This window comes from Symsagittifera roscoffensis, chromosome 3 (genome assembly GCF_963678635.1).
Source record: "Symsagittifera roscoffensis chromosome 3, txSymRosc1.1, whole genome shotgun sequence".
Classification (NCBI taxonomy): Eukaryota; Metazoa; Xenacoelomorpha; order Acoela; family Convolutidae; genus Symsagittifera; species Symsagittifera roscoffensis.
The window spans coordinates 39,936,008-39,963,912 of NC_087064.1; the positions used below are offsets into that span (position 1 = coordinate 39,936,008).

At 40.0% G+C, this 27,905-nt stretch overlaps 1 protein-coding gene across 1 annotated transcript in view; it reads right to left on the bottom strand.

Annotated features, from left to right (window-relative positions):
• Window positions 1-27,905, bottom strand: part of LOC134841709 (potassium voltage-gated channel subfamily H member 6-like) — a 633,879-nt gene that overhangs the window by 10,518 nt on the left and 595,456 nt on the right. The window contains exons 15-19 of the mRNA XM_063857742.1: window positions 20,615-20,806; window positions 20,075-20,282; window positions 14,786-14,985; window positions 14,541-14,628; window positions 556-720 (exon numbers count right to left, since the gene is read on the bottom strand). Coding sequence (XP_063713812.1) covers window positions 556-720; window positions 14,541-14,628; window positions 14,786-14,985; window positions 20,075-20,282; window positions 20,615-20,806 — 853 coding nt within the window. The remainder of the gene's footprint in view (window positions 1-555; window positions 721-14,540; window positions 14,629-14,785; window positions 14,986-20,074; window positions 20,283-20,614; window positions 20,807-27,905) is intronic.

The following is a 27,905-nucleotide window of genomic DNA, read 5'->3' on the forward strand; positions in this document are numbered from 1 at the left end:
TTTTCTTGAAACTGATTCAGCTTATCGAAAATTCTTTCGGTAATCCGTATGAATACTAAAAAGTTCTAAGCCTGATACATCACTCAATGCCTACAGGTAGTTTATTTTTAGCACCATATTTCCGTGAAACAGTCAATAGATCAGTTCGAAAAGTGTCGAACTCGAAGAGAAAAATAACCGATTTTCAACTTCCGAGTTTCAAAGAAATAATTAATCATTTGAACGCCCTGTTCCGAACCTTTAGCAACTGACCATTTTAAGATTAAACTAACCCAATTTGAGAAAACTGAATCGATGGATAGTTTTTCATTCCGCCGAGAATACTGAAAATAATTTTTGAAATAAGGAGTCTTTCTTTTCTTTTGCATATTAATTTGAGCCAATATTCGAGCCAAATCGCAAAAATTTGAGCGTGATGATTTTTCAAGACTGTTCTTGAAAAAACCAACCTTGACACTTAATTATTCTGGCTTTAAGATTCATCCTCTTTAAATTGATGTTATTTGGTCTTTTATAGTACACGGTCGGTATCTAAAAAAGAAACAGTTAACTGACTGAGAATGGCGACGACCACTTCGTCCTCCGATATCTCCACAGATCCCCTGGCGATGAAATAGAGGGAGCTGAGCACGTCTCCCTTGTGGACCAGAGTATCCCCAGGAGGAATGTGGGTGGTCTTGAACTTGATAGACAGAGCACGCAGACAACCTGGACTGGCATCTAAAGAGAGGGATAGCAAAGAGATTTGCCGTCGAACAGTAAAAATAAATAAACAGAGGCAAAGCATAGCTTCGCATCACTTACGATACAACGCAAGCGTAAGATTGCAAGCTAGCGAACGGGTAGGATACGTAAATAACTAAAACTAACTATGTATAATAAAAAAAATTGATTTTTTTGGGAAAATGAAAAGTTCAATTTCAGAAAAATAAACGTGAAAAACGACCACCAGAATTAAGCCGACAATACCTCGAAGGACACCCTGGCAACAGGCTGCTAGACCGACCGGAACCGCCCAGAAACATGAAGGAAACGCGCTTCAGCAGGTACGAGAGGTACATCACTGCACTCCTCGAAACATCCGATTCAGAAGAAGACGACGACACGCACGTTACCGAAGAGGACTACAGAGGGCTCCTCAAAAAAGTGCACACAAATGAGGTCAAAGACGCCCTAGACAACCGGGACGAACCAGCCCCCAAACTGAGCAAGGATGAATTACGACTACCGAGAGGTACCAGACGGACCCTTGCCCAGTTGCGGAGCGGCTACTCCCCATTCCTACAAAGCTACCTACACAGACTAGATGACTCAACCCCAGAAACATGCCCACAGTGCAACTCAGAAACCCACACAACGGGTCACCTATTCAGGTGCAGCGCAAACCCGACTACAATCACCCCCACGCACTCTGGGAAAACCCGATCGAAGCAGCTGCTTTCCTGCAACTCGATACAGAAGAAGCCACAAATGAGGGACAAGAGGAGGGCCAAACTACGGGCACCTAGGCAACAACAACAACAACAACAACAAGCCGACAATACTTGGGTAGACGCCTACTGAACCAAAAACAAAATTACCATAAGAAATTTTCATAAACCGAAACCAATCAAATCGAAATAATACTTATTCAAAATTCAAGTTGGTAAATTGACGAAATAACATGATTACTGTCAATAATAGTAGAAAATTGAAAAATCCTGGAATTTCCAAAGCCAAAGGAGCCTGGTATTTGTAATGATGCAATAAAGAAGCATGTTAAATTTAAGGAAAACTGTTTTCGGGGAAAAGTTCTAGTTTTCGATTACACGACACTTTCACTGGCAAGTGTAATGTACGAACACTTGCTCTCGCAAATGTAATGAACGAACATAGGTTAGTTTTCAATATATTTGTAATTGAGCTAACACAACATAAACAACACTTGCAGAGAAACACTGAAAGATGAAAGTCATTGGATATAGCAAGCTCAGCAGCGCCTTAATTGGACGATAGCCAGTAGTAAGACAAATTTGAGAGCAGCTTCTGGAGGCAATTCCGAGTGATACCCTATCGACTGTTGGGCAACGTTAGCACGATTTTAGTATCGTTCGGGTACTATTTCGATAAACTTAGGTGGCGGGGGACACAATTGGATCGGTCCGATTGTACCCTCCATCGATTGCAAATTTCCGAATAAAGGTTCTTACTTCGGGTATTTTGGTGTAAAGGAGAGTATATTTATATTGATTAAGGACTACTAGTAGGTTACAACCATTGCTATATATTATCTATCTTCCATTTTAGATCCCGAAAACACCCTGATTTTGTCGAAAACTGCTGTCTCGACCAAACTGTTAACCCCAGTTTTTTTTGGATATCCGAGTTCTTCCCAACGGGAGGAAGCTTCTCCGCAGTGAGCTACTACGTAGTTCAAAACCTCTAACAAAACAAATCGAGCGGAAAAAGAACCAGTAGCAATTGGCAATCTAAATTTTTCGAACACATTTGTTCGTAATTTTTTCAAATTTCGTCAATATGTTTTGAGGATTGAAATTTTGATTTTTTAGAGTTGAAGCGATAAAAATTTTTGCACAACGAGCTTGCGAGCATAACAAGCTCAGTTACAAGAAAAAGTTTCAAGTAACCCTCCGGGTAGCTCCGTGGATGAAGATAGAGAAAAGAATCTGGGGGTCCAAATCCGATAGTTTTCGGCCAAACTTTTGTATCTTAACCAATTTTGGTCTGATTTTTTGCATTAATCAAGTAATTTACAGTGATACTATGTTCGTTCCAAGTGTTTTCAAGTGCTTTTAGCAAAAATTGCTTTAAAAGTCTGAGAACCCATAAAGGTAATGAAAAAAGGCCAATTTAGCAAACGCGTTTTTTTTTTAATTCTTAAAGACTACCAAACCGATCGGAATACACCTGGTACCATATCTCGACATTTTTATTCACTTTTCTGATCAGCAAGCATTTTTAGGTCATTAGTATCCGAACTGAAAAACTTTCAACCCTCCGAGCGGAAATGGAGTGTTGGGAAAAATGATGGAGTCCGCTGAGTCTGACGGTGTGACCGAGTCAGTCACGGAAGAGAGCACCGAGGACAGCCCGATTGTGCGAAACCAGCCTGCGAAGAGAGCCAAGAAAGCGAGAAGGTGACTAATTCTTAAGTGGTAAAGTCGATAGCAGCCGATGTGGTGATGTTATTGGCAAAAGTTTCACGTCCTGTCCAAAGCGGACAAAGGGATGGTGCCATGCATAGCGGCGGAGAAAAGGAAAATCAGGTACCACCAATGTTGTTAGTAGGACTGATTTCGACAGCTTCACAATCGAGAAATAATGAATGAACATGACGGACACCAGACTGGAGATGGAGGTCATCATCCAATGTGGATCAGATGGGCTGGAAGATTACAAACCCTCCCGGACGAATATAGCGAAGATGAAGTTGGAGAGACAATTCGACGTGCTCGAGTATAGCCGTATCACGGTGCCTGAGTCAGTGCACATAGGTGATCCTGCTGGTGGTTATGAAGAGATGCTGAAAGCGAGGAACTCGGCGGGAGAGCACGCTATGGCATGACATGACAAACAGACTATGCAGGAATACCTGAAAGAGTTGATGACGGATTCCAACCTGAAGAAAAAGAAGTATGGCACCATGATGTCCTCGGAGGTGAACGAGGACGGCCTAGAACAGCTTGTGTCAAGATTTCAAGGGAACGGCCCTCCAGAAAAAGTTCGATGACACCATGAACACGCCGTCGACGGTAACTGCGTATCTCTGTGTGAGAATAAACTCGCAGATAAGGCTGATATGGTGCCTAGTCGGGATAAGGAAGCAAGAGTACGAAGCCACCATTGAAACCAAATCAAGGGAGCAACACTTGGAGCTCATGGAAGCTCTGAAAGTGTTAATCGCCAGGGATGACTCCGCGATAGCCTGGTACGCACTTTGAAAATAGCCCGGTACACACAAACGAAAATACGCACTTTGCTCCGTGAGGTTTGTTGTGGATCGTATCCCTACTCCGGTGTTTGAGGAATGCGTGAAAGGTATTAGGCAAAGAGAGGCAAAACGTGAAGAATTCATGTTGAGGGCCTTGTTGGAACTTTATCAATATATGCCACTTAAGATCCCTACAAAGGAGCTGAACGACCCAAATTTGAATGCGGGTCAGATATGAGACGTCACCGCAGATAGCGAACTACAAGAAAGTGATGACAAGAGCTTGCACAATTTGGCAATAATTCAATCAAAGTAATTCAGGCTGTTAGCGTTGAACGTGAAGAAACAGAATGAGAAGCTACCCGCAAAGCCATCGGAGGAACATCTCCCAAGTGATTGAATGGAAAAAGGCACCTGCGTGGCCACTAGTTGTGGACTGGGAGAGCACGAGTGTAGAACGGTCAGTGTTTGGAAACACTGGGCGAACAACATTGTCAATTAGCGAAGCTATACGGAAGATTGCCTATGTCAGACAGGAGTGAAATGGAATTAGTTGCAGATTGCCACGGGGTTCCTGAGGTGAACCTGGTAACTGCCTTGTGATTCTATAGCATGACGAGCTAGATAGAATAGCCGAAACGTCTCGAATAGGCACTCGAGCTAGTAACCGCCCTGAGCGTGGAATTGTTCCGGGATCATTGCAGACCGAACAGAAGATAGGAGGTTGGCGAGAAGCTCTCGAAAATGAAATGAGCCTGAAACTTAGCAAAGGATACCACAAAACCGTTGGCTCAAAGTACCTAGTGAGATCCAGTTCGGCACCGTATTGCAACAGCAAGTATCCCACGCACATGGTGGTGATGGATGTGAGGACGCATCACAGGTTGATCGATCAGCTCATTTCAATACCCAAGTGCGTGCGACTAGCAAAGATGTCTGAGAAATCCTACGAATTGTTGACGAAGATCATTCGGGCAGTCCCTGAGAGGTCTAGAGACGAGTTGAAAGAGCTACTAGGGGAAAAATTGTAAAATTGCGCGATAGAAACGTCAGTCATTTCCAGAAGAAGCAAGCGAGTGGAGCAAGGGTAAACAATTTCCGCATGATCGACGAAAAGGACGAGATGCATCAAATGATGGAGATAGAGCAACTGCTAAAAGCATCGGGTTACCGGACCTGGAGAAAAATTCTTTGGACTCATGGGGAGTACCCTTTTCACTGCCTGGCGCAGACGTTCTGGTACTCTAAGAGGGCAAATTTAGTGTTGGCGTGGGAAGCTGGTGTGGGAAAATAGCCTGGTACGCATCTACGGAAGTCTCTTATCGTGACACCAAGACACGATAGGGTGCTTAAGAAGAATATGGGAACGGAAGGTCCAGTGGGACATTCGGAATCGCGCCAAACCCTCCCGTGCAACAAAAATGAAGAGATAACGACGTCATCTCCGGGAGAGAACGGAGTCATAGGTCCAGCGCCAAGAGACTGTTAGAAAACTTTAACGATATTTTAGCTGCTGTAACGCCCTGAACGTAATTAATTTAATCCGATATTGATTTAGTATTTCAGAGCATGATCAGTTAGAGTCGAGGAAATAGTCAATCCATCTCTAATAGATTTAGTATATAACCGTCAGTGAAAACATATCTGATGGTGGTTTTCTAGCCTTGTTTTTAGTAGTAATCACCTTGTCTGGGGATCCCAGACCCATATGTGTGGTTATTATCGCAAGCAAACGAAAGCTGATCAAAAGTGGTTTGGCTGATGGCCTAAACATGATAACTTTAAGTTAGCCCTTAAACAGACCAGAAAAACAACTGACTAGGTCAAGATCGTTAAACATGAGTGAGATAAAGGTAACTGACTTCAGCCAGTCGTCAATATGGGTTTTTCCTACGCTCCGTCACTGTGTATACTCTGGGCGAATGTTACAGAAACTGTGGTTTGGCTGATGGCCTAAAAACGATAACTTTGAATTAGCCCTTAAACAGACCAGAAAAACATCTGGCTAGGTCAAGATCGTTAAAAATGAGTGGGATAAAGGTAACTGACTTCAGCCAGTCGTCAATAGGGACTTTTCCTACGCTCCGTCACTGTGTATATTCTGGGCGAATGTTACAGAAACTGCAATCTGACAACCCTCCAAGCCACCTTTAACACATGCGACATTTGCAACGAGATCTGCAAAAAAATCAGGCCGGGCTCAGGATTCACCAGAAAAAGATGCATGAAACGAGCAAGTCACGTTCCCTTATGATAAATGCAGAACCATTTACCAAATTGAAAACACCCTGAAAAATCACATCAAATCATGTGATAACAACAGAGCGAGCTCTGCCGGCCTGACGACCTAAGGAAAGTTCAATAGAGAAGTTTCCGCCTCTAAAATTGCCCGTCATAAACGCACTTGCAGAGGAACACTTGAGTCGGACGCGGAATCAACACCTCGCCTTTCAGTAAGAACCTAGACAGAAATGGAAAGATTGCCCAAACTGCGGGTTGCCGAAATCGGCAACCAACATGGCCAGGCACCTCAAAAACTGCAGAGGGCCGAGTAGGTAGAGGACATAACCCTTTAACCCAGGAGCGTGAAAGACAAGAAAGAAAGAAACAACAACAATGAAAACAAAAATGAAGAGGCAAAAAACATTTTACAAATTTGGAGGTAGCAAAAGCGGAGCTCCAGACACGAAGCGAAATGCGGAGGCAGCAACCCATGGCCCCTCTAGGGACGCAATTGGGAAACAGTACAGTAACAAACACAATTGAACGAACAAAGGTTTCGTCACGATTCCTTGCCTACAAGTCTACACCACGAGAGACTTTGCCACCGCCTTCAACCGAGTCCTGGTTGCCAACTATCAGAAATAGGACGGTGCACCCAAAACTAACCTGTACGAACAAAAGCGTTGACGCCTGCAACGACGCCCTCGACGTCATCAGAAACATCGGCGCGAGGTGGGTCGTCGACACTGATGGCTCAGCTCTGAGAGACCAGCGACGGAGAATCTGTGATGGTAGTGACTCATGGAGACACATCCGCTCAATTTAGTCAAGTTTGCATGAAGGTGAAGGACATATAGTCCACCCATTCGCACCAGGAAGAGAATGAGGCGTTAAAGACACCTGTTCAATTGTCGAAACAATCGAACAGATCTCACACAAGTACATATGGGAAGACGGCTGGGTTTTTTAAACCATTAAAGCGTCTGCACGTTTGAACCTCAGTTGACAGCATGGCCCATGTGATTTCTGGCGTCTCTAGAGGAAGTCAAAACCTAGGACCACAGGATGAAAAGCCAGCAACCACAGCAACCTTTGCTACAACTGGAAAGAGAACTCAAATGACATCAACAAGGCAACAACATCCAAAATATAGCCAACAGACAAATGGAAAAGACACAAGGAAAGCCCTCGAAGCTCTTTGATATTAAAAAAAAAAAACAATTTATCTTTGGCCCTTTTTTGATAGAAAAAACCCAATTTATGAAAAAAGAATCAATTGGTTATTTTTTTATTCCGCTTATCTGAAAATTGAAATACAGTTTCGACACTGGAAGTTGATCACATTTTTTGTGGCTATTACTCTTTTACTAATCGATAGTGGAGTTTGCCTTCCTTTTAAGCAAATGTTTCACATTTTTTTTGCGCCAATTCCACGTTCGTATTTAAAGAAAAGCAGAGATGCAGCAGATGCATTTCAAATGAATCAATAAGTGCAAATATACCTAAGTGCATTCATAAACGCATCAATGTATGAACGAACATCTGTATTTACTAGAGCATTTTGAGACTTGTTTTTGAAAAAGCAAAAAATAAATCACCAAGATCTATATAAGATCATTCACTACGTTCCTTACTTCTAGAAACAGCAGCAGCAGCAGCAGCAACAGCAGCAGCAACAACAACAACAACAACAACAAAAACAACAACAACAACAGCAACAACAGCAAAAACAACAACAACAAAAACAAAAACAACAACAACAACAGCAAAAACAACAACAACAACAACAACAACAAGCCTAATTGTTGTGATAAACTTATTAAATAGTTTCAGAGACACAGAATGGATAACTCCCTAATCAACACAGCAGGGAACACTGAGGAACCAGAGACTTTTAGTATTCAAGAAGAAAACAACGCAATCCCTCAGCTCAGATATCAAGACCAAACACCTATTGCGAAATCAACTTCAAAAAGAAGATGTGCCGTACTAAGTCCTCCTGACTTGGCATCCATATCCGAATCAAATGCCAACATCAATGAAACCATAGAGTCGAGTATCGAAAAAGTCTTTGAGAAGCAAATCCCTCGAATCATTGAGAAACTGGAAACTACATTAAGCGCAATTTTCAAGCCTTTAATAGGCCAGGGTCTGCAAGATGTCAAAGAAACGGTTCTAAAGGAGGCAAAACAAACAATAGAGCAAGAGGTCAGAAAGTGCAGACTAAAAGCAGCTTCAGAAGACGAGCTTCTTGAGGGACACAACAGAAGAGATAATGTGAGGCTCATTGGAATTCAAGAAGAACGAGGTACAAATGAAGACGGGAGGAGAATATTCGAAGACTATTTCCAAAGCATTGACAAAGTATTGAACGTCGCCAAAGAAGCTGGCGCTGAGATTGAGAAGATCGATATTTCTATTGCTCACAGATTACCTGGAAGAAATGCAAACTCCCGGCCAATGATAGTGCGCTTCTCCAGACGAATTGCCAAGGTGGAACTGCGGCGCAAAAAGAAAAACCTGAACCAGTCGCAGACTATGCACTCCGTGAAAGTATTCGAAGATCTAACGGCACCGCGATTGAAGTTTTTCAATTTAATGAAACAAGACTCAAGGATTGAATCAGCCTGGACGCGAGAGGGGAACATCTACTACAAGTTTAAAGAAAACCAAAACATTCAGCGTATCCGAGGACTTTTTGAAGGAACGCAACAGCTTCAATACAATAAAGAAAAGCTTGAGAGTTGTTTTATAAAACAATAGCAACCAGAATCAAAATTAGTAATATCTACTTCATTCTCTAAAGTTATTAAAATTTTTCATATGAATGTGAGATCCCTTAATAAACATCACGATGAGTTGGAAGCACTAATAAATAGCCTTGAGTCACCACCGGACGTAGTATGCATTAGTGAAACTTGGTTACAGGAAGATAATAGTGTCAACTGCTTCAAACTTAGTGGTTATAATACTATAATTAATAAATCGAGGAAAGGTATAGGAGGCGGGGTAATGATGCAATTGAAAGATAATGTAACTATTATAGAAGAATTCAACTCAGAATTAGCGGAAAGTATTTCAGTTTTAGTTAAATTAAACAATGAAATTTTCCAAATAATGCTTGTCTACAATCCCCCCAATGATAATAAGTTTACTTTTGTAGACGAATTCGTTAAGCACCTAGAAGCTATAAGCAACAAAAATTATCGCGCTGTAATATGTGGTGATTTTAATATAAACATCCTTAAGTCGAACAATCTATCTTCTAAATACATTGATGCTGTCGAAAATAATGGTTTCAATCAACTGATAAAGCAACCAACCAGAGTTGGATACAATAGTGAAACTCTTCTAGATCACATGATAGTTAAAGATGTTAATGTAAAAGCAGCCTATGCTCTTGAAAATCAATCATTTTCTGAACACTTTCCGATTATTTTAGAATTAAACACCCAAACATCAAAGAAAATTTGTCCAAAAATTTATCGTGATACAACTTTCTTAAAATCTAAAATACAGATAGAAAAGCTTAATCAAACACTTATGATTAAGTTACACTATAATGACGCTTTAGACCCATCAAAAGGCATGAAGATTTATTTGCGGAATTTCAGTCAACGTTTAGCAGTGTATTAGACAAATACGCACCACTGAAAACCACAAAGACACCAGAGCGGAAATCTAGATCTTTTTCGCTGTCGAATCGTATTAAAAACCTAATCGCAAAACGAAACAGGCTTCATAGAACATGGTGTAACAATAAATCTGAAGTTGGTGCCAGGTTGCGTTTTGAAATTGTCCGGAAGAAATGTGAAATTGAGATTAAGAAATATAAAAAGCATTATTACTATGATAAGTTTAGAAAGTGTATTGGTGACTCAAGGCAGATATATAAAATTTTAAATAATTTAAGGGGAATTACAAATACATCAAAAAAAAATGTTTCGATCAATTCCATTAGCGGAAATTGTATCACCGATGAATCGGCAATTGCAAATGAATTTAATGCTCAATTCTGTTCGATTGGCATAAATCTGGCGAAAAACATACCAAACCAGGGAATCACACAATCGTTTGATACACCTAACTTTTGCATGTTCAATTTCCCTGTTACGGAAAGTGAAGTTCACATTATCATTTCTAACCTACAAAATAAAGCTTCATTTGGCGTGGATGGAATCAGTAATCTTGTTTTGAAAGCAAGCCCATTTGCGATTGTACCCATATTAAGGCAACTCATTGAAGTTTCTTTTAAATCTGGCCATTTTCCTATCTGTCTAGCTAGGGCTGTTGTCTATCCATTATATAAGGAAGGTTCTAAACTTGATGTTACAAATTACAGACCAATATCCCTTCTTGTCACCTGGAGCAAGGTTTTTGAGCGAGTAATGTACAACAGAGTATACAATTACTTGGAAACGAATTCGTTAATATACATTAAACAATTTGGTTTTCGCAAAAATCACAGCACAGTCGATGCAACTGCGGAAGTAACAGAAAAACTTCGTTTAGATATGAGCAGGTCGCAAAAATATACAGCTTTTCTTGATTTAAAAAAGCTTTTGATACACTGGATCATCAGATACTATTTCAAAAGTTGCAAATGTATGGGATAGATGGAAAAGATTTAAGTTGGTTCATAAGCTATCTGAAACATCGAAAACAAGTAGTAGAAATAGGTACAACAAAGTCAACGTGGATGGACTTAAAGTGCGGCGTCCCTCAAGGGTCAATACTGGGACCACTTTTGTTTCTGACATATATTAATGACCTTCCTCAAGTCTGCCAATATAGTGAAGTTTTCCTGTTTGCCGATGATACTAAAATAACTGCTTTAAATTGCTCTGTTGAAAATTTCAACAAAGACTAAGAAGCTGTAGGCAAGTGGTTAATATTAAATAAATTATCCCTGAATATAGATAAAACTGTTCAAGTCTACGTCTCTTCAAATAGTGCTTCCAACCAAAACATTTATATAAATAAATTACCTTTAAAAAATGCTTCATCTTGCAAATACCTTGGAATTATTTTGGATGCTAAATTATCTTTCAATACTCATATTGATTTAGTTCGAACTAAGCTTAGAATGTGGAATTAATTCAAAAATGCGTCATTATGTTTCCAGAGGTACCATACTAAAATACTATGCCTCTAATTTTAAACCAATTTTACAATACGGCATTTTAGTGTACGGTTGTACCAGCTATACAAATATTTTGCCCCTTTTGATGATACAAAAAAAAATATTCGCCTAATTTACTTCAAAAGAAATTTTGAAACAATACGGGATGTATTTTTTGACCAAGGAATCTTAACAATCCACGAATTACATGTGTATGAACTTCTAAAATTTGTTTTGAGATCTGTCTCCGGACTTCATTCTGAAGAATTTCTAAATGAACTTTTTAAATTTGAAATACCAACGTATAGGACTAGGAGGGCTAATTCAGAGTTGATGAAAATTCCTAATTTAAAAACCAAAATGCAGAGAATGTCGATAAGTTACAGGGGAACGAAACTTTACAATTTACTTAAACAGAACTTTTTAATGCCCAATGAATTCACTAATTTTTCACAGGCAAATATTCAAAGCGTGGCTCACCGAATTAGAGATCTGTTCATTCTAAGCAACGAAGAACTCATCAAATTTTTCTTTTGCCAGAATTAAATTGAATTATTCCTAAAAGATATATATTTTTTTGAATATGATGGATAGCTGGAAAATAGATTTAATAAGAGGAAATACGGACCCGAGATTTTTTTGACGTAATCCCCGGAAAACCTAGTACGACGGACTCTTTGTGAGTTTAGATTACTGAATAAAAGTCTCGGAAAAGTGGCGCATCCATTAAGAATTAAAAAAAAAAAAAATTTTTTTCCAAAATGGGCCGAAATGGCCCGCTTGAGGGGGAACCTATGCCCAATTTTTTCGTTTTTCCTAAAAATCACTTAGAAATTTCATATTCATGCCCAAGGCTTAAAATGAAAGGAAAAAACTTGTATTTTTTTTAGGTAAATATTATAATCAGTTCATTAACATTTGCAACTGTTTTTAATAAACTAAGTTATGTTGTGTGTTACTTAAAACGGAGATAAATCATGCCATTTCTGAGTAGGCCTTTAGACCCTCTAATATATGATTTTATATTTCACCTTTTTTTGTTCGTTCTATTTTTGCAAATATGTAGAATTTATGCACTAGATTTCATAATAATTTGAAACCCAACTAACTACATCATTCATGTTTCTAATATTTTTTGGGGCAGCATTTAGTATCCCTTATGGGATCGTTAGCTGTCCCCTCTTTGATACTGATGTATTTATGCGCAATATGATGTTAAAGAAAGAAAGAAAGAATTAATTTCTCAATGTTACTAGAATTCTTTCTTTCTTTCTTTAACAACAACAACAACAACAACAACAGACGACAAAGAGACAACAACACGGTCCTCCGGATGTTTAGCGAAGGAGCGAAAAACTGGGAACCTTCGGCTGAAAATCGGAAAAATCATCCCTTAGTTCAAAAGGGCGATAAGAACACGCCAACAACTAAAGAGATGTTTGCCTCTTCTTCGTGGCTAGCCGCATCCTAGCGCCTCGGGATGTAACGAGAGTCATATCTTCTTCGTTCGGATCCAAGAAGACGCGGAAGACGGCAAACTCGATGGGTATGTCGGCCTTCTCTAAGTCGTCCGATAAAGACCAAGAAGCCAGACTCATGGATCTCACAAAGGCCTACCCTAGGGTGAGCAAGCAGGCCATGTGGGATATCCTAAAACGCTATGGGTTGGATAGACCAATGAATTGGCTGACTCTAAATAACATATACCACAAAGTCGTCATGAGCTGATGAAGAAGGGAAAACAGTTGGCAAACAGTAGGCATCCCTTGGTCGTGGCTCCCCGGGACCAGATTCTCTGGTCAGAACAGGAAGTGCTTCAACAGTGAAGCGAAGACAGTCCGTTTCTCCTGGTCAGAACAGAGCAGTGCTTCAACAGCGAAGCGAGGACTGTCCGTCTCTTTTTGCCGACGACACCAGCCAATCGGGGAGAGAAGAGAGATCGCCAGAGGTACTGACACCATGAATGAGACCATGGCTAGTTTCCAAGAACGGAACAACATGAGCAAGGCAGAGAAGCTGGTATTTAGGAGTGAAACTGCAGGAGACATCCTGATTCTTGGAGTGTGGAGAGGAGCAAAAGCCGACATCAGCAACCGGAAGGAACGCGCAGGCTCGCTCTGGGCGAAAGTCAGAGGACGTCTGAAGAAGAGCAGAATACCTAAGCGGCTACAGGCACGTGTAGTGCAGAGCTTTGTCAAAAGCGGGCTCCTCTTCGACATCGCTGCCAGGAGCTGGCAATCTTCAGTGACGAAGTCAATGCAGAGCTGGATTGACCGGCACATGGAGTGACAAGACCAAACCTCCACTCATTGAAATGCAAGAGAAAAACGTAAACATGCAGGACATCGAAAACCGGCTCATCGTGAAGACGGTGAGATGGAAGATAGAGAACCGCATGTTGAGAGGGATCGGACACGTCATGAGAATAGACAACCGATCTACAAAAAAGGCGTGCCTAGGGTGGTAAAATGAATTGGAACCACTTCAGAAATGTCGTCGCAAGAAATGGAAAACACTCATGTACTGGCACACGCTACTAATGGACGTAGAGAATTAGGCATCGACACCAAAGAAATAGAGAATTAGGCATCGACACCACGAGGAGCTGCTTAAGAAAGATACTGCAGCCTGACAACCCTACAAGCCACCTTCAACACATGCGACATTTGGAACAAGATTTTCAAAAAAAACAGGCCGGGATTCACCAGAAAAGGATGCATGAAACGAGGATAGTCACGCTCCCTTATGATAAATGCAGTACCATTTTCCCTAAAACACCTTGAAAAATCACATGAAGTCGTGTGATAACAACGGAGCAGTGTGATAACACTTGAATCGGACGCGGAATCAACCCCCCTTTTTCAGTAAAAACCTAGACAGAAATGGAAAGATTGCACAATTTGTGCGTTGCCGGAATCGGCAACCGTTATGGCTAGACACCTCACAAGCTGCACAGGGCCGAGTAGGTAGATGACTTAACCATTTAACCCAGGTGGGTAAACGACAAGAAAGAAAGAAAGAAAGAAAAACAACAACAAAAAATACGAATATGAAGAGGCAAAAACGTGTTACAAATTTGGAGCTAGCAAATGTGGAGCTCAAGGCACAAATACACGGACAAAGGTTTCTCTCTGTTTGCTATGTACTTGAGCTTAACACAACATAAATAACAGTGAAAATGGTAGCACCGATAGAGACAACTTCTTTGCATCAGTGAAGAATCACAAATGATCATCAATGACTATAGTATTGTTACTGACTAACCTTTGAAAGCAGCGCAGCCCTTAAGTAGATTTCTATTGAGGTGCATGCAAATCTCAGCCTGCAGGCAATCTGGGAAACCTTTCAGCACCTAAAACAAAGTATTTTAGCAAGAGAAAACAGTCCTAAACAAACCAATAGATTGCAAAGCCTATCGTTGCCACTTAAACGCATGATCACTCGCAATTCTCAACAAATAATGATTTTAGAAATAAGTAGATGGCAAATGAGGATATTATGCAACGTACAGCGTGCATGTCAATGCCGTTGGTGTAAGTCCAAGCGTGCTGGAAATACTCTTCTAATCTCTGTTTCAGTGGATTGGGTATCTGGTGGAACTTGATGAACTCCTTAACACGAAGCATCTGTGTGTGGTACCTGGCAGTACCAGAGTACAGTCTCTGAATGATGGCCGAGACATTTCCAAAGATTGAGGCGTACATCAGGGCTAAAAACCGTTGCCAACAGACATTTTATCTACTTTGAGTTTAAGGCTATCTAATAATAATTGAAGCCTCAATTGTACAACTTTGAAACGTCGGTACCTCAAAAAGGCTCTGTAGTTAAACTATCTTCCTCACTTTTTAACAATTTCTGAACTTTAGCTAACAGACAGTTCGAAAAGAGTCACTGAATGCAAGTAAACAGAAAAAAAACTGACCTGTTATTTGAAAAAAACTTCACCTTTCGTACTTTAAAGACAAAACATATGCATTTAAAGCTCTTTGATCTTCAAGACCGCTTTTTTATAGAACGCTGCTTTTTTAAAGAAAAAATTTAATTTGAAAAATTTGGATCAAAGGGTAAACATTTTTATTCCGCTGGGACATCTGAAAATTAAAATCCACATTCGAAACTAGAAGTCGGTCACGTTTTTCGCGACCTTGACACTTATGTTGTTCGATGGTCGAGTTTGCCTTGCTTTTAACAAAGGATTGAACTGAATTTGAAAAGAAATTAGAAGTCAAACCGCGAAACAGCAAAATTGATCCTGAACAAATTTTAGGACTTTTCCTGAAAAAAAAAATAATAATAGTAGTCTTCACGACCTATTTAAGAGTCTGAGCTACGTTCATCAAATCTTGAAATAAATTCAATAAAAGGCATAATTTTTCTTACTCCTATCGGAAATATTGCTTTTTTTTATCAAAACCCAAAGAGTTTTAATTAAAACGCAATATAAACATTACGAGGGCAAACAGTGTATTTTGTGAACTGTCAGCGGATTCCGCAACAATGACACTTCGGTTGTTCTTCTTTTGTTCTTTCATTCATTTTGATCGTTTCGACAAATATTTTAACATGTTTAAAGAGTTGTCTCTGGAACCCAGGAACATACAGACACAAAAATGTGCGCATATCCAGTGCACATTTTGGTCTCGTCATGTATCGGTCATCAAAGGAAAGATACCAGCTAAATACTGTAGGAATTAACCGCACATTATCCAACTTGAAGTTAAACGGCAACTGCAACATAGCAAGCCGAGTTGGAAAAGAGTCAATGAACACAAATAAACAGAAAAAACACTTGTATTTTGAAAAAAAAAACGACTTTCGAATTTCAAAGAAAAAAAGATTACCTATTGATCACTAGGTAAATTTTTTATTGCGCCGAGAAATCTGAAAATTAAAATCGACTTTCGAAATTAGAAGTCGATCACGTTTTTCATGACCATTAAAATTTTGCTGTTCAGTAGTGGAGTTTGCCTTACTTTTAAACAATGAATGGAACTAAAAAAAAAACAGAAGTAAAACCACGAACAAATCAAATTTGAACAAACATATTTTGGTATTTTTCCTTTAAAAAGCTTAAACCATTACGACCTGATTCATCGACTCTTAAAATGACAAATTTGATAGATATTTGCAAATAGTTGACGTGAACTAGATAATTGGATAGATGTAAATATAGCCAACAGAGAGTTGTAAAGTAGTTTGTTTAATGACCTTATCCTAACTGGCTGTTGGAAGAAATTATATAATCTCAAGAATACTGAAAAAACATGATCCAATTTCAACAGATTGATCCCTTTGCAGAGGTTAGTTTGCCCTCCATTCAGAAAATTAAGTTTGCCTTCCATTCAGAAAATTAGTTTGATTTGAACCAAAATCAAGTCAACCTATATATGTCTTCAGTGACACTTAAGTGTTGATCAATTTTTCAAGGTTGAAGACTGCGTTAAATAACACAGGGACGGATCTTGGATTTTCTCGAGGGAGGAGGGGATTTGAAAAAAAAATCTGGTCGACCTTTTTTTCATAATTGGAATTCCCATAGCACTAAAAAGACTCTGTTTTGGCCAATTTTTCTGCGCCTCAGGCAAAATTTGGGGAAAAAACAGGCCAAACAAGGCGTTTTTAGGCACTTTTTGGAATTTTTAACCAAAAAAAAGCGTTTCTTCGGTGCGCCCACCCCTCAAAATAAGTATATATTGGCGCCCAAGGCGCCTTTAGAAAAACTTCGCTGAAAATCCGTCAGCCGAAAATGGACAGGGGGGTCGAATCCCTGAGGAAGCGGACGCCCCCCCCCCCCCCCAAAAAAAAAAATCCGCCCCTGAATTAACATGTTGGATTTTCGCACTTTTATTTTGGAATGCGTAGCTTGCCTTCTATTTAGCAAACATCTAACTGACAGTTGGAAAAGAGTAATGAACGTAAAGAAACTGAAAAAAAACGACTTGTTTTTTCAAAAATTTCAAATTTTAAATTTCAAAGAAAAGCTTAGATGGCCTTAAAGCTTTTTGAATTTTTAGAACAATTGATGTGGACACTTTTTTGTTAAAACTAACCCAATTTGAGAAAACTGGATCAAAAGGCAAAACTGCTTACGTCTCAAATGACATGTGTCCCAAATGGCATAAAAATGAAAAATTTCCCAAATGGCATAAATTTGATGCAACAGGTGCAATAGGAAAATCTAGAACAATTTGTTCGTGAACAATAATGTGAAAAAATAAGTCAAGTTGTCAATTCAAATGTTAATTGACATTTTATCTTAAAATTGTAGAACTTTTTTATCATAGCGAAAATCATAAGATTGCGGTTAAAAGCTTCATGTGGTCAATTTTTCCGACAAATTTGTTGCTTAACATTTGTTTGAAAGCAATTAATTCCAAATCTTGTTCACATGTTTTCGTTCCTGACAAAATGTTAGAATTTGAAATTGATAGAAAACGTTTGAATTACAATGAAAACTTGAAATGTATGCCATTTGGGAAAAGTTTCATTTTTATGCCATTTGGGAATTATGATATTTGGGAAGTTACCGGCAAAACTTTTTTTTCACTGGGAAATCTGCTAGATAATTTCCATTTTCGAAATTAGAAGTCGATCAGGTTTTTCGTGACCTTCACTTTTGCTGTTTGATAGTAGAGTTTGCCTTCCTTTTAACAATAGAAATGCACTGAGCTTGAAAAGAAGTCACAAGTCAAACCGCGAAAAATCAAAATTAAGCGTGACCAAATTTTCAGATTTTTTCCTGAAAAAAATCAAAAAAATCAGCAAGACCTGTATAAGAGTACCAAATAAGTTCATTACTCTTTAAAGAATTTGAAGTAAATTTGGAAAAATTGGAAGGTCAAACCACAAAAACAAATCAAATTTGGGCGAGAATTTTGACGGAAACGGCGAAAAAAATCCCGCGACCTGAAAATGTTAAATTCATTATCTCAACGGATTCAAAGGGAAACAGCATACATTCAAGGACAACGCTGGTTGATGTAATATTTAACATCAGCAAAGCAAAAAGGGTATATATTATAACTAAACACCAACTAAGGGCCACTTTGATTTATTTCAATCAGGATAACAATGATTTCAGCCCTGCTCAATTGTTTGCCTCTATCTAACATCGATATGACATTAAAAGCTTGGAGTAACAGTTAGTTGTGCTGGATCACAGTCATTAATTTTATTGATCTCTGTAGCACTAGGGTCATTTATCTGGCAACTTTTTCGCCCTCCATAGAATATAAAGTGAGGTAAAAAAGACGACGACTAATCAGCTGAACCCATTTAAAACTATTAAACCTAGTAAACAAATAAGAAACTGAAATTTTATCAAATCGAAGTTGCTAAATTTACAACCAATATAAAAAAGCAAGTTTAGATTAGACTGGGTACTTGAAACGCAAACATGCACAAAAATGTCAGTTAGTTGACGAAAAAACAGAGTTGACAAAAGACCTCAAGAAATGATTCAAAGATTGAAATGATACAAAATGTTTACTTTACGGAAATCTATTTTCCGATTTGATAACGCTTGCTAATCGAAAGCGTTATTGTTGGCAGTTTTTGATAAAACTAGCCCAATTAGAGCTGTGCTATACTAATTTTTTAAAATTCCGCTGAGAAATGTAAAAACTTGAATCCAATTCCGAAACTAATAGTCAATCACTTTGAGCGTGATCATATTTCAAAACATTTTGAGGAAATTACGTAACAAAAATCACGCGACCTGAAAAAATTTACTTTATTTGCTTACTTCACGAAAGATTGCTCTGATCAAATTGGAGATACATTTCCGTTTGGGCCAAAAGGAGTTCAGTGTTCAGTATAGCAAATCATATCGCAGCTGCCAGATATTTGAACCATAAGCTGGATTTTACCCCTTTTGTCGTGCAAGTTAAGATCATTCAGTCTATCTAAAGCCTAATAATTATAAAAGTATATCGGGTCATTTCAAAAAAAAAAAATGAAAAAAAAACTCCAATCGTGGATGCCTCATTCAGATCGAAAAGAGTATAAACGAAAAGATGAACAAATAAGGTACTCATCAGCAAAATTCTGAAACACATCAGTGAGTTCTGTTATCAAGCTGCTAATAAGCCATTGAATATGCGTCACCATTGAATTATATTTCGCGTCAAACTTGGCCACTACAGACCTGGTCACTTAGATAGGATGTTTAGTTTGAAATGACCAGAAAATGCACAAGGCGGGCGAGCGACTCAACAAGACTGACTTACATCCCAACAGCATGACCATTATGGTGAACACTTTTTCGGCATTAGTGCTTGGAGATACATTTCCGAAGCCGACCGATGTGAGGCTGCTGAATATAAAGTAGAGGGCCGTGATGTATCTCGAGGAGAGATCAGGCCCCCCTCTGTTGTCTGGCAATCCCCTTAAAGCCAAGGAGGCATTGGGGGAGTAAGGCTGCTTCAAGTCTGAGGCCAGTTGGTCTAGCCATCCTATTTTATGCTTGAGTCAAATGAAAAAAAAAAACGCGTGAGGACAAAGTAAATAAGAATTAAACTACTGGCTTGCGCGTCCCACTCAATCAAACTAGGCTCGACAGCAGGCAGTGAATGCGAACCAAACGACAAAACGTGAATCGAATCAAAACCAGAAAGACTAAACTGGGTTTGCTTGTCTCGCAGTTAGTAGTCTGGTAAATTTGAACAGATGAAATATATTATTTCGCTATTTATCATGATGGTTATATACGTTCACTGTCTGCTAGCCTGTCTTGAGCTTTAATCTTCCGCGCTTATAGTGATAGGGGACGACGCACAACAGTAGTATTTGGCACTCACATCCCACTAGCATCACCATGATGGAGAATATCTTCTCTGCGTTGGTGTTGGGAGAGACGTTTCCGAAACCAACGCTGGTGATGCTTGAGAAGGTGAAGTAGAGGGCGGTGATGTACTTGGCCTTGGTGGAGGGTCCCCCCAGGCCAGTGCTGTTGTTGAACGGCTCATTTATCTGCTCACTTAAGTGGTCTAACCAGCCTATCTTGTGCTAGTATAACATAACACACTACCTATGTTAAAACTCATTAACTGATGAGAAAAAGGACCAGCCCACTACATATTCAGCTCTCTATATCGAACCGTTGGTGCGAAACTATAAAATTTTGTTCGCACACGTTATTTCATCCTGAGGCAATGATTAAAATAATTACGGATCTGATTGAGATTTGGATACTCTTTGTAAAACCTGATTATAAGGTTTCATGTAAGCAGCGATGTCCAATTTCCCACTTTTTATGATATTTTACTCAACGCTGAATGATATATTTGGTCCTTTTTCGTCTTCTAATGCCCTCCCCCGTGACAATAGATCTACCTCACCTCGAGTGTGGGTCGTTCTACATTAGCGATGGCGTACCAGATGCATGCCAGCCAGTGTGCTATCATGGCAAATGTGCACATGAGGAGCAGCAACACGGCCGCCCCGTATTCCGAGTACCGGTCCAATTTCCGAGCCACTCGCACTAGACGCAACAGTCTAGCCGTCTTCAGCAAACCGATCAGTGTTGTAGTCTAGAACAGAACACTTTTTGAACGCTTCCACAACACTGACCACATCGCTTACCAGATAATTTTAAAAAATAAGAACCAGTGCTTCTCCCACCTAACAATCAGGTATCCGCAAAAATAAGGTTATCTTGCGTACCTGTTGTTGCTGTTTTCATCCCGATATTTGGGGTGTGACCGGCATGCTCTCGCCGAGTCTAAAAAACGTTCCGGCCACTATCGGTGGGAGTCACAGGTCTATTGGGGTCAGGGATTTTTGGGACGGTTAAAACGACGTAGTGCAGTGTGGGGTGCTGGGCATTGAGGGCATATAGGTAGGACTTTCGGTTCTATACTATTTGAAAAATCGTTACGGTAGGGACTGTAGCCGGATCTTATTTCAGCGAGGGTGCGTCTAGTTGAGCGGGGGACTCTCATTTCTTTTCAAGAGACGTCTGGTGGTCTAGGAGTGATAACTTTAGCGCGCTGGTTTCATCAATGGCTTTTTGAACTCTGCGAGTGTAAAAGTAATTCAGAAACGTTTTAAAATTCTGGTTTATGAAACCTCTAAGCTGGCTAAAATCGGTTAAAGATTTGGATTCGTTTGCCCCACTAGTTCCAACATTGAAGTTCTTCTTTGTGTGTGTCTACAATTTATGAGCGTAGAGGGGGCAGGTGAGTAGGGTTAAAATGTAATGAAATTGAAGGCACGTGAGTTTTAAAAGCGAATTGAGATGCGAGAAGCTTATGGTGAATTCTCACATCAGCCAGTTAGCACTGAGTACAGGTGGTCAAAAAGGTTCATTTTAGTGAACCCGGTCACAATCCGAAAAGCTGCTTTTGGCAGTTTACTAATGAAAATATTACTGGTAGCATGAGCCCCGGCTCGACAGACGTAAGCAATAAATGGTCTTATGAAAGTTTTAACCACAGGCGAAGCTGAGCTTTGCATCACTTGCAATACAAAAATGAATGACAAAGAAAATGAATCGGAAAAAAAATCAAAAAATCGATTTATTTCTCCGTGTTTGGAGAAATTAAGAACTGGTTCGAAATTTACACCGAGAAAATTATACTCAATTTAGTGGAGGCGTGTTTTATGTCGCGCGATTCGACGTCAGTGTGGATGTCATCGGTGTAAGACTAAAGTTCTACTTCTGATGGAATTCGGGTGCATCGTGCGATTGTTTTCTGGTGCGGATGCAAGTTTAAAAAGAGTAAGTGAGATGACAGAGGCTTGAGGGACGCCTGTGAGCACAATCCTTGATTTAGACAAGGTGTCTCTGTAACGGAGGGTCAAAAATGAATGACAAAGAAAATGAAACGGAAAAAAAATCAAAAAATCGATTTATTTCTCCGTGTTTGGAGAAATTAAGAACTGGTTCGAAATTTACACCGATAAAATTATACTCATTTTAGTGGAGGCGTGTTTTATGTCGCGCGATTCGACGTCAGTGTGGATGTCATCGGTGTAAGACTAAAGTTCTACTTCTGATGGAATTCGGGTGCATCGTGCGATTGTTTTCTGGTGCGGATGCAAGTTTAAAAAGAGTAAGTGAGATGACAGAGGCTTGAGGGACGCCTGTGAGCACAATCCTTGATGTAGACAAGGTGTCTCTGTATTGCGTGCGTCAGCGCTGACCGGCCACTCAGATAGTTTGCTAGCCATCTTCTTAAGCTTTCGGGAACACTGGTCTATGTAGTATTACCAACAGAGTGCGGTGGCAGAAAATTTTGAAACTTTAGAGAGATCTAGAAAGGCAAGTGAAGTCCTTTCGGAGGGTCATCATTGGTTACAACCAAGACAGATGTAAAATTGGAGTAGTTAGAGCCCTCGTTGTTGAGTGTAGGAACCGGAAACCGTAACGATGAGCTGCTTTTGGGAGGAACTTTTGAGTGTATTAGACCTTCTAAAACGTTTACTGCTGTCTTAAAATTGAAACAACGGTATGGTTATGAAATTTTCGAACCTTTGCTTGGTTTCTGTATAGAAACTATCTTCGAGTTCGTCCAAATATGCGTTATTTGGTTCAATTTTACAGATAGGTTAAAAGATGTGTTATAAAACTTAAGCCAGCGAGTTTCCCCAGATGTTTTTAGATGGACTAATCAATTTGAAATCAATATGAACCAAGGTACCACGAGTACAGACGAGTCCTGTGGACAAAGTTGTTTAAGAGAAAAAGTGTAGTACCCGATTGCAATACCCTTGCTGATTGCAATGGTAATAATACACGATTTCTGTGAAACGGAAAAGACAGAATTAAGCAGACAGACAATCTAAACAGCCGAAATTTTCTATTTGCAAGAAAAACAAGTCTCAACTGGAATCGAACTCCCAGGCTTTGTCGTCTCAAGCATGGGGGTTACAGCAACTTAGAATACAGCTGAACCATAGAACTGCGAGAACTAAGCCGAAAAAATAAACAGATGGACGATAATCCGAAAAAGCAAAGAAAAAAGAGTTTGCAAAAAAAGGCCACAATCTTTGCCGCCTCGAGCCAGATGCGCTGGAGGGTTAATTGGATTTGAAATTATAATTACACCCTTGCCCTAAGAGCTCACACACGCGTACAAAATGTCCCTTTTCACGTCAGAGCTCACACACGCGAACAAAGACTTTTTTCAGACGTAAGGACGCAAAAAGAGGCCACTAAACCGCTACTAAATAGTCCAAAACTTATTAAGCCGATAAAAATGACAAAAAAATGAAAACAAGAAAGAAGTTTTTAAAAATCGAACTGGTAAAATAACCAATGTGAAAAGCACAAACGGTTCAGCCGGAATTTTAAGATTTAAAAAACAACTGCAGTTAAAAGTGTTTACAGCTAAAACAAACGATTATTAAAAGCTACAACTAAGCCGAATAAGCATAAGCAGACAAAAATTAGGCCGAATTATTTTGAACCGTAACAATTACCGATTGAAAGAAAAACTGGCCCTGGTCATTCGAACCCAGGACATTTGCCCTTCCAGGCGTATTCGTTACCACTAAGCTAAATGTGCCAGGTACACTTCAATATTTGAATTCATTATGAACCAAGGTATCGCCAATTCAATAAGTCCAATGAGCCCTCTGGGCATAGTTGTTTACGGCAAAAAAGTGTTGTAACCGCTTTCGCGATTGCAATACCCTTGCTATGGAAACGACAATAGGAAACTATTAGTCATTTCGACTGTCCCCAATTGGTATCCCTCGACAGTGTCTTCACGACTGATATCCTGCGCATGGTTTTACTTAGTAGAGTGTCTGCAGTGTTCGGAGAAATTAGGAGCTGGGTCGAAATAGACACCGAGAAATTTAAGGTAAAAACGAGCAACGAGTTATCTACTTGTAACAAAAAGTCATGTAGTTTATTGACATAGTTACTCAGTTTAGTGGAGACCTGTTTCATGTCGCGCGATTCGACTTCAGTGTAGAAGTCATCGGCGTAAGACTGGACGTTTACTTCTGGAGAAATTCGGTTCATCTTGCGATTGTTTTTGGAAGCGGATGCAATTTTAAAAAGAGTAAGTGAGATGACAGCATTGAGGGACGCCTGTAAGCAGAATCCTTGATGTAGACAAGGTATCCTTGCATTGCGTCTGGGCTGACCAGTTTGCTATCCATCTTCTTAAGCTTTCGGGAACACTAGTCTATATAGTAGCTCCAACAGAGTGCGGTGGCAGAAAACTTTGAGCTTTTAGAGAGATCTAGAAAGGCAAGTGAAGTCCATTCAGAGGGTCATCATTGGTTACAACCAAGGCAGATGTAAAATTGGAGTAGTTAGGACCCTCGTTGTTGAGTGTAGGAACCGGAAACCGTAACGATGAGCTGCTTTTGGGAGGAACTTTTGGGTGTATTAGACCTTCTAAAACGTTTACTGCTGTCTTAAAATTGAAACAACGGTCAGGTTATGAAATTTTCGAACCTTTGCTTGGTTTCTGTATAGAAACTATCTTCGAGTTCGTCCAAATATGCGTTATTTGGTTCAATTTTACAGATAGGTTAAAAGACGCTTTATAAAACTTAAGCCAGCGAGTTTCCCCAGATGTTTTTAGATGGACTAATCAATTTGAAATCAATATGAACCAAGGTTCTACGAGTACAGACGAGTCCTGTGGACAAAGTTGTTTACGAGAAAAAGTCTAGTACCCGATTGCAATACCCTTGCTGATTGCAATGGTAATAATACACACTTTGTGAAACTGAGCAGACAGAATTAAGCAGACAGACAATCTAAATCAGCCGAAATTTTCTATTTGCAAGAAAAACAAGTCTCAACTGGAATCGAACTCCCAGGCTTTGTCGTCTCAAGCATGGGGGTTACAGCAACTTAGAATACAGCTGAACCATAGAACTGCGAGAACTAAGCCGAAAAAATAAATAGATGGACGATAATCCGAAAAAGCAAAGAAAAAAGAGTTTGCAAAAAAAGGCCACAATCTTTGCCGCCTCGAGCCAGATGCGCTGGAGGGTTGATTGGATTTGAAATTATAATTACCCCCTTGCCCTAAGAGCTCACACACGCGTACAAAATGTCCCTTTTCACGTCAGAGCTCACACACGCGAACAAAGACTTTTTTCAGACGTAAGGACGCAAAAAGAGGCCACTAAACCGATACTAAATAGTCCAAAACTTATTAAGCCGATAAAAATGACAAAAAAATGAAAACAAGAAGGAAGTTTTTAAAAATCGAACTGGCAAAATAACCAATGTGAAAAGCAAAAACGGTTCAGCCGGAATTTTAAGATTTAAAAGACAACTGCAGTTAAAAGTGTTTACAGCTAAAACAAACGATTATTAAAAGCTACAACTAAGCCGAATAAGCATAAGCAGACAAAAATTAGGCCGAATTATTTTGAACCGTAACAATTACCGATTGAAAGAAAAACTGGCCCTGGTCATTCGAACCCAGGACATTTGCCCTTCCAGGCGTATTCGTTACCACTAAGCTAAATGTGCCAGGTACACTTCAATATTTGAATTCATTATGAACCAAGGTATCGCCAATTCAATAAGTCCAATGAGCCCTCTGGGCATAGTTGTTTACGGCAAAAAAGTGTTGTAACCGCTTTCGCGATTGCAATACCCTTGCTATGGAAACGACAATAGGAAACTATTAGTCATTTCGACTGTCCCCAATTGGTATCCCTCGACAGTGTCTTCACGACTGATATCCTGCGCATGGTTTTACTTAGTAGAGTGTCTGCAGTGTTCGGAGAAATTAGGAGCTGGGTCGAAATAGACACCGAGAAATTTAAGGTAAAAACGAGCAACGAGTTATCTACTTGTAACAAAAAGTCATGTAGTTTATTGACATAGTTACTCAGTTTAGTGGAGACCTGTTTCATGTCGCGCGATTCGACTTCAGTGTAGAAGTCATCGGCGTAAGACTGGACGTTTACTTCTGGAGAAATTCGGTTCATCTTGCGATTGTTTTTGGAAGCGGATGCAATTTTAAAAAGAGTAAGTGAGATGACAGCATTGAGGGACGCCTGTAAGCAGAATCCTTGATGTAGACAAGGTATCCTTGCATTGCGTCTGGGCTGACCAGTTTGCTATCCAACTTTTTAAGCTTTCGGGAACACTAGTCTATATAGTAGCTCCAACATAGTGCGGTGGCAGAAAACTTTGAACTTTTAGAGAGATCTAGAAAGGCAAGTGAAGTCCTTTCAGAGGGTCATCGTTGATTACAACCAATGCAGATGTTAAATTAGAGTAGATAAGGCCGTTGTTGTTGAAAGTAGGAACCGGACACCGTAGTGATGAGCTGTTGTTGGGAGGAATTTTGGAAGTGTTGGGTGTATTAGACATTTCAAAACTTTTACTGCTATCTCGAAATTGAAACGGCGGTAGAATTCTGAGAATTTTGAAGCTTTGCTTGGTCTGTCTCTTTATCTTTGTGTGCCATTCAGCTCCATGAGGAGTTTGCACGGGGGATCCTTCTACAGTCACAAAATAATGCCATCTGTAGTTGGTTAGTAATAGCATTTCACTAATGGTTATTCCGGAGCATCTTCTATGGAGCCAATAGAGAGAATCCTTGCATTTGATGGACCATCCGTTGGCTGTTACGCTGGTTCTGCATATGCGACACGGGTTAATGACTCCAGTCTGTTGGGTCTCGGCGATGGTTGCTGTCTGTTGTTCTAGGCGCTTCTCTCGGTGTCTTGCCAAGTTACTTTGCTGATATTTTGTCGCAATTTCAGCATGCTCTTGGTACGGTTCCGCTACAGCTCTTCAGGTCATTTGTAAGGTTCGCTTGACAGGCCGTCAACAGTCCGCAAGTGGGGCAGTTTCTCTGGTCTTTGTCCAACTTATGCATCTTCCTTATGTGAATCTTCATTCCCAGGTGATTTTTAAGGATCTTGTTGCACACCGGACACTCGTTCGTTTCAGAGTCATTCTGGTATCTTCGGTCTCTTCTCGTGTCCTCCCGTTCCGCTTGTTTCTTTTCCCAGTTCTTCATGTGTTCTATTCGTTCGTTCACCATTGTTCTCCACGATCTTCTGTTCATGACCACTTGTTCCATGTGATCTGGTTCCACTCCTGCGTCCTTCAAACATTTCCTCCAGTACTCGATTGTTGTTTGTCATTTTCGGTTACTCTGTCTGGTTTGATCGGTTGGCCAGCCCAACGTAGATTGTTTCGTCATCCGGTTTTTGTCCACTCTGAGGACATCTCCAATTCTTTGTAGTGTTCATTTGGTGATCTTCGTCTCTATCATGGTCACTCCAAGCTGTTCTCGCTCTTCGAACATGTTGACTCCATTCTCGGCCATCTCGATTAGCGGCGGGCTTTTCTTGTTTGACTGAATGTATAGGTAGGTTTTATCCATTGCTCTTTGTATCTGATTTATTTCACTTCTATGCCAAGGTCGGATTTGTGCATCGAACAAGGCCGTCGATTCTGCACACGCTTCGACAACTCTCGCTTGCTCTCTCTTTGTCAGCTTGCTCGATTTCAGCCTCTTCTTCAACACAAAACAGGCCTTCATCATTCTGTTCACTCTTTGTTTCACATCGTGCTTCCTGCCCATGCATGTTCGGAGCATCCGTATTTCGTTACCTTCATTTCTTCTGAACTCCAGATATTCTTCTGTTCCTGGGTGGCACTTTTCTTCAAGCAATTTTATCTTTTCT